At 41.8% G+C, this 7,664-nt stretch overlaps 1 protein-coding gene across 1 annotated transcript; it reads right to left on the bottom strand.

Annotated features, from left to right (window-relative positions):
• Positions 1–5,243: 5,243 nt before the first annotated feature.
• Positions 5,244–7,257, bottom strand: LOC122035765 (origin of replication complex subunit 2-like). Its single transcript, XM_042594872.1, has 4 exons — positions 7,127–7,257; positions 6,812–6,944; positions 6,003–6,297; positions 5,244–5,557 (listed from the first exon to the last, which is right to left on the bottom strand). Exons 1-4 carry the CDS (start codon positions 7,255–7,257, stop codon positions 5,259–5,261), a joined length of 858 nt encoding a protein of 285 aa, XP_042450806.1. The 3' UTR covers positions 5,244–5,258.
• Positions 7,258–7,664: the final 407 nt, after the last annotated feature.

Here is a 7,664-nt window from a genome sequence, read left to right as displayed (position 1 = left end):
CTCCTCAAACAAAGAAAGGAAAAAAAAGCAGATAAAAGGGGAGGGCAAAATTACCCCCAAATCGCCTCCAACGAACTCCGATCTGCACCAACCAGCGGACACTGTCAAACCAAATGCAACACCGCCATCAGGATGGCTCAAGGAAAACTCCAACCGTAAGAAGGAATCGATGCATATTCCAATAAAAACAATAAAAGAGCACCCTTTTAGAAAATCTAAATAGCAAAGAATGCCGCCCCCTCACATTTTGGGGCTGCTTCTTTCTGCTTGCCATCATCTGCCCTAGTAGGTTAAGATGTCCTGAAGATAATAGCTGCCAAGATCGTCGGCGTGGAGTTCAGGATTGCAGCAAGATCTCAAAGTGGAGGCGCGGAATTCAGATCGTCCGACGGATTCAACGAATGACTAAAGACAAGAAGAGGATTCTCCCGATTAGATTCATCACTGACTGAGGCCTCCCTTCCTCCTTCTCAAACTATGGTGCATTTGGGGCGATCCTCCTCCGCCCTACAAATCGATGTTTCTGGTGGCCAAGCAGGCTTGATACAGAAAAATCTTTCTGGTGTGGAATGGTTCGATCATAATTTGCCTGTAAACATGTCTGCAGATTATGCAACAAACCTTGATAACACCAGTTCTTTATGCAATTATCAGAATTCCAAGAAGATATGTGAAAAAAAATGATGGAGACCTTCCTCTTCAGGCAAAAAAACTGGGAATCTCAGGAACTGAATGCAGTTTGGATAGATTTACATTATCGGGGAGATGCAAAGGAATGCAATGAAATGACGCTATTGCAAAACACGCGAGAAGAAATCTCACCAAGAAGCGATATTTAAGAGATCAAGGAACAAGAAATCCTCCTCTAACAAAGAACAAAAAAAAAGTAGAAATTACCCCCAAATCGCCTCCAACGAACTCCGATCCGCACCAACCAGTGGACACTGTCAAACCAAATGCAACACCGCCATTAGGATGGCTCAAGGAAAACTCCAACCGCAAGAAGGAATCGAAGCATATTCCATTCGGAAAATTTCAGCGGACAAAAGAGGCGAGGCGACACCCGATCTCATTAATTGCATCTCGCCAGCAAAGGAAAACAAAAAAGAGGCTTCATTTATTGCAATGGCTGGATAGCCAGAGCTCATGTCGAATTGTGACGTGGTTACCAAGAAGGAGTTATTTCATAGTGGATAAGTGAGTGAAGGTCGGATCCTTGGACTAGTCACCTCTTCTTAAGGTGGATACCAAGTAAATCTTGGTGTTAGCATTGGAGCTTATGGACCCCAACATCTATCTTTTCAACCAAGCGTGTCCTAACAAAATATTTTTTGTTATCGATGAGAAATTGTAAGAGTCAACTTGCTGTAGCATTCAATTTCTATATAGTCTCTCTTATCCCGGTAAAGGTTAGACAACAATCCAAAGAACTACTACAGTAAGGAGGAGGACTCTGAAATTATTATTTTTTTAAAAAATAATAAAAAATAAAAATTACAAATCAATAGTACACAAGAACTTCATCGAGATAGCATAAAGAATGTAGGCGACGTCAAAAGGCCGCTGGCGCCGAACAGGAGGTCGGAACGCGATCGGGAAAGGAGGGAAGAATGTAGGGATTTTGTGCCGGCAGAAGGGATCTGTTGAAACCCCAAGGTTGTTTTGGTGTGATCAACAAGTTAAGTTAGGTCCTGTGTGTTTTTAACCTTGTGTCTAAGTGTTCAGGAGCTTAGGAACACAGGTAGTCGAGTGGAAGACACAGCTGGTGAGAAGGATGACATGCGGTGCGTCCAAGGGACGAGGCGTTGTGGAAGAGTACACCGGCGGGCGAGAAGGAAGCGTGCGGTGGTTCCGAGGGACAAGAAGCCGAACAGGAGGCCAGAAGGCAATCGGGGAAGGAGGGAAGAATGTAGGGATTTTGTGCCGGCAGAGAAATCGGATAAGGTGCGAGATCTTGCCACTCGACTTTTAATTAGGTCGGCGGAAGGGATATGTTGGAACCCTAAGGTTGTTTTGGTGTGATCAACAAGTTAAGTTAGGTCCTGTGTGTTTTAACCTTGTGTCTAAGTGTGCTGGAGCTTAGGAGCACAGGTAGTCGAGCGGAAGACGCAGCTAGTGAGAAGGACAGCACGCGGTGCGTCCGAGGGACGAGGCGCTACGGAAGAGTATACCGGCGGACGAGAAGGAAGCGTGTCGTGCTTCCGAAGACTGCTCGAGGAGAAAGAGACGCAGCTAGCGAGAAGGTCGGCACAGGGTGCGACCAAGGGACGAAGACTGCGGATGAGTACGCTGGCGGACGAGAAGGAAGCACGCGGCGATTCCGAGGGACGAGAAGCCGGAGCGGAAGCCTGCTCGAGAAGACCGAAAGTTGGGTTCGGGTGATCCCTATTCCGGATGGCAGAGATCACCCAAGCGAGTGGAAGACTCGGTCTGAGGCGAACGGAGCCGGAGAAGAAGCCCCGGGCTAGGAAAAGTCAATGGGGTTGACTTTCCTAGCCGGGGTGCCTGGAACTGTACGGGGCACCCGGAACAGTCCGAGGCGCTCGGACCCCTCCGGGGCGCCCGGAACCCTTCCGGGCGCTCGGAGTTGACTTTTTGATCAGAACGCGTTAATCGCGATCTGAACATTGGGGGATAAAGTTTTATCCCCCAGGGCGCCCGGAACCCTTCGGGGCGCCCCGACCAAGGCTATAAATACAGCTTTGGTCCAGAAGCTTTTCAACAACTCAAAAATTGTAATTCCAACACTTGTGCGCTTTCAGTTGTAGTTTAGTTTCTATTTCTTTGCGCTTTCATTGCTGTAAGAGGCTTCTCCGCCTGTAGGAGATAATCTAGTGTGACATCTTCCTTGGATTAACAACCTTCTCAATTGTAACCAAGTAAACATATGGTGCCTCGTCTTTTTCTGTTTTAATTTATTGCTTTACATTTTATGCAAGTGTTAGTTTAAGAAAGTTCGAGAAAGGTTGTGCTTTTTTACTTTCAGGCTATTCAACCCCCCTTCTAGCCGACCGCGATCCAACAGGATCGAGCTTTGCAATCTTGATTCTTGGTAATATCTTTGAACGAGAGATTGGAAAGGGAACAAGGTAGAAGAGCGGAGCACTAACCTCGCACCCGCCGGAGGAGCAGTACAGCGCATAGTCGGACCTCTAACTTCGTAACCAGACGAACCTGATGCAGACTTTTGGAGCGGCAATCGGTAAAGATCCCTATTAATAGGAAAAAATAAAATTGATAATAGTAATTTAATAAAAACAATAAAGAGCGCCTTTCTAGAAAAACTAAATAGCAAAGAATGCCGCCCCGTCACATTTTGGGGTTGCTTCTTTCTGCTTGCCATCATTTGCCCTAGTAGGTTAAGATGTCCAGAAGATGATAGCTGCCAAGACCGTCGGCGTGGAGCTCAAGATTGCGGCAAGATCTCAAAGTGGAGGTGCAGAATTCAGATCATCTGACGGATTCAACGAATGACTAAAGACAAGAATAGGATTCTCCAGATCAGATTCAACACTGACTGAGGCCTCCCTTCCTCCTTCTCAAACTGTGGTGTGTTTGGGGTGATCATCCTCCGCCCTGCAAATCGATGTATCTGGTGGTCAAGCAGGTTTGATACAGAAAAATCTTTCTGGTGTGGAATGGTTCGATCATCATTTGCCTGTAAACATGTCTGCAGATTCTGCAACAAACCTTGAAAACACCAGTTCTTTATGCAATTATCAGAATTCCAAGAAGATATGTACAAAAAAAATGATGGAGACCTTCCTCTTTAGGCGAAAAAACTGAGAATCTCAGGAAATGAATGCAGTTTGGATAGATTTACATTATCGAGGAGATGCAAAGGAATGCAATGAAATGACGCTATCGCAAAACACGCGAGAAGAAATCTCACCAAGAAGCGATATTTAAGGGATCAAGAAACAAGAAATCCTCCTCTAACAAAGAAAGGAAAAAAAAAGAAGCAGAATTACCCCCAAATCGCCTCCAACGAACTCCGATCCGCACCAACCAGCGGACACTGTCAAACCAAATGCAACACCGCCATCAGGATGGCTCAAGGAAAACTCCAACCGCTAGAAGGAATCGAAGCATATTCCATTCGGAAAATTCCAGCGGACAAAACAAGCGAGGCGACACCCGATCTCATTAATTGCGTGTCGCCAGCAAAGGAAAACAAAAAAGAGGCTTCATTTATTGCAATGGCTGGATAGCGATCAGAGCTCGTGTCGCATTGCCATCACAGCGACCATCTCCATCTCCATCTTGATCCCAATCTAGCATGGAATTCATTTTCCGTAACGAGGTAGATATTATTATTTTCTGCGCGACGTTGGAACGATGACAGAATAAGCGTCCAGAGGAACCATAAAAGGAAAAAAATGATATCGGATCACAAAAGTACTTTTGTAGTTAACACTTAAAAAAATGACAGAATAACGTTTATTTCAAACAATCTAATATCTTTGGCCTGGATTAAATATAGACATGTAAATTTACAAGGCCTAATAACACATAAGATCATCCGCGAGCTTCTACCCTTAGAGGCATATCAAAAGGCTTCCTTTATTTATTTTCGTTAAAAGAATATCCTGATTTTTTTAAATATCGAAACAGATTTTGTACTTACAAACCACTTGAGAGAAACTTCACTCGGGAGAGAGATTAATTCTTGGTTTCTCTTTATCGATATGATGATTTTAAGATAAACAAGGTTGACTATCCCTTATTAAGTTTGATGCATGTAAATTAATCTTCTACGATAAAGTATTCAAACGAACATTTAAAATTTAAATCTCAACTGCCGCGTAAGATTATCCTTCAATGGAACAACAAATCTAAGAACGTTAACCGTTTGGATAAGTCTTCGTGAACATTTCCGGCTTTACTCTAATGACAGATAGAAAATTTTCATATAACAAGACCAATGTGATTAATCAATTCAAAAACTTAGATACTGAATTACTAAAAAAAACACTCCGTTGACATGAGTTAAAATAAAAGAACATTCAAAAGTCAACTGAAAACTAATCAATTGCAAGAATAAAAGAATGCACTGGGTTGACTTTAGTAAGAAGAGTCAATTGAAAACTAATCATTTATGGGAAACATGCCAATCCTTACAACAGCTTACTGAGTGCTTAGAAGGGGATAGAGGAACATAGAAACTAAAGAACTAGAGCAGCTAGAGTTGCTAAAACACATTGAATGAGCACAACAATGCCAAGGTGCTGTTTGGCATGCCTGAAAACAAAAGAAGATTAGAGTCTAACTACCAATGTATTACTAACTACCAATGTATTACTAACTACCAATGTATTGTGATTCGACTCGCCTTCTTTCTCATTGGCTAGCTGATGCTCGGCAAGGATTTTAAAAACACTCTGCGCATTGGGTGTCAAACTCTGTAGAACAACCAAAGCAGTTTTCGTGGTTTGGGCATTGCCATAATTTGCCAAAATCAATGGGAAAAAATTGCCCTCCGCCTTGTAAGGGGCAAAAGTTGGGACGTGATGCCACGACCACTTGAACTGAGTGTGCACCATCTTCTTGTCCCACACTACAAACAAACCAAGTGAGCATTAAAGCAGCGCAAAACCTTGAGCAGACTCATTTAGCAAGGACTGAGAAACAAAACATGTATAGCATAAAAATCAGATTTTCCTCTCTTCCACTCTCTCTCATCGACCTCCACCTCTTTTGAGTAAGTCCCCTCCCATTAAATATAACTTTGAGTGAACAAAGCCTTCTAATGATATCAGCCACTAGGTATCTAATGAAACATTCAACTATATCGCTCTTCTTTCCAAAATCAAGATATCAGCCACTAGGTATCTAAAGAAGCATGCAACTAGTAGCCACAGAAATTCATTAAACGTAGTGACTTTGATGCTAACAAAATGCTATAACATGATTAACTGATCAGAAGCATGTGAGAAGTAGGTAAAGAACCAAAGAAAAATGCTAAACTGTCAAATAGGAAATGCAAGTTAACCAAAACTTACAAAGAGGTGCATTCACATGGTCAATCGATGCAACCATACGGACTCTAGAACAGCTTGCTAATTGCGCAAGATACTGTTGTGAATCAGGATCTCTCAAAGAAGGACCATCAATGTTGTGTATGATAACACAGACAAAACAGTTATTGTCTTGTGGAAGTTGCACATTCAGAAATGAGAGAAGATCTTCAATTGACAGAGAACTAAAAGTATGTTCAGTGTTCGATTTGCTTCTTGTAGAGCTCTTCCTTTCATGTTTTAATTGGTCCGAGAGGACTTCAGCTAGGGTTATCAGGGCCTTTAAGAATGAACACATTATAAATAAAGAATGTAAGTGATTAAGCTATAGAATATAAACTAGTACAGATAATTGCTCTGGAATGATGAACATACTTAAAAGCAAAGATGTTTGTTATATTAAAAAAACATAAAATTTGAATTAAAATGTGCAATCTAAGAGAAAAACACCCATATCACCATATCAAATTTAAACATTGTTAGCAACAATACTAGATTATCACCACAAAAATTGGTTGGTGTGCCGAAAGAATGAGAGAGACATCTAAGCACATTAAATACAGAAAATCTCTCTGACCAAAAGAATATAATAGAAAAATACAAATTTCTTTCAGTTGATAATTATTTGATACCCCAGCAACTTTAGTTTTCCAATTTTTTTTTTAATATGCCTTGAAGTAATGTGCATTCACTAGTTCCAGAAGTAAAATTAGCAAAACCAAAAAAAAAAACTATCAAAATATAGGTTTTGTAAGCCACAGGGTTTAATTGCATAGAGGGAAGAAAAATCGTACTTGTTTAAGATTGTTTGATGGAAGATAGCCATTGATCACGACCACTCCAAAATCAGTTAAGCTTGTTGAAGCAAAATCCTCGAGCAAGGCTTTTTTAGAACCAAATCCATACATTAATAAACCAAAACCACACCTGCAATAAGTGCAATCCTTCAAAAATACATTAAAAGAGAACACAGTTCTGATGAATTTTATGAATTCCTAAAATAACTTGTAGTCAAAAGCATATATCTTCATAGCAAGAAATATAATTCCTGCTCATGTCAGAATGTTAAGTGAAGGACTACAAAAATCTACATAAGCAAGCCTACGTACCTTAACTCAAAAAGCCACTTAGGGTATAAATTTCTGTAACTTTTGATTAAATGTTGGATTTCGTTTTCATGCTTCACTGGAATATCAAAGACTTCTTTTCGGAGGACCTGAACACCATACGCCTCTGACATTCTCCGTCTGATAGTACGGACCAACTTTGCCACCTGTTAAGCTCTCTGCGGTCCTAGTAGCTGGGCCTCCCCAACCTCCTCCCAAAGGGTGGGTGTCCGACAAGATCTACTATACAACGCTTCAAACGGTGCCATCTGAATAGTCGAATGATAGCCGTTGTTGTAGGCGAACTCTACTTATTGTAGGTGGTCCTCCCAGCTACCTCCGAAATCAACAACGCAAGACCTCAGCAAGTCCTCTAGAGTCTGGATGGTCCGCTCTGACTGTCCATCTGTCTGTGAATGGAAAGCTGTACTGAAATGGAGTTGTGTGCTCAAGGCCTGCTGCAGGCTCTGCCAGAACTGAGACATGAACCGTGGGTCTCTATCCGATATAATGCTCAAAGGAACACCATGCAATCTGATGA

The sequence above is a fragment of the Zingiber officinale genome, unplaced genomic scaffold (assembly GCF_018446385.1).
Source record: "Zingiber officinale cultivar Zhangliang unplaced genomic scaffold, Zo_v1.1 ctg104, whole genome shotgun sequence".
Classification (NCBI taxonomy): Eukaryota; Viridiplantae; Streptophyta; class Magnoliopsida; order Zingiberales; family Zingiberaceae; genus Zingiber; species Zingiber officinale.
This window is presented reverse-complemented; position numbering and strand designations above follow the sequence as displayed.

Bases quoted from the DNA above. Each gene is read 5' to 3' on its own strand.
- LOC122035765 (XM_042594872.1), bottom strand. From the start codon at position 7,257: ATGTCAGAGGCGTATGGTGTTCAGGTCCTCCGAAAAGAAGTCTTTGAT. The intron at 6,298-6,811 runs GTACGATTTTTC...TCATTCTTAAAG, and splicing joins CATCAAACAATCTTAAACAA to GCCCTGATAACCCTAGCTGA. The intron at 5,558-6,002 runs GTAAGTTTTGGT...GTTTGTTTGTAG, and splicing joins CCATGTGAATGCACCTCTTT to TGTGGGACAAGAAGATGGTG.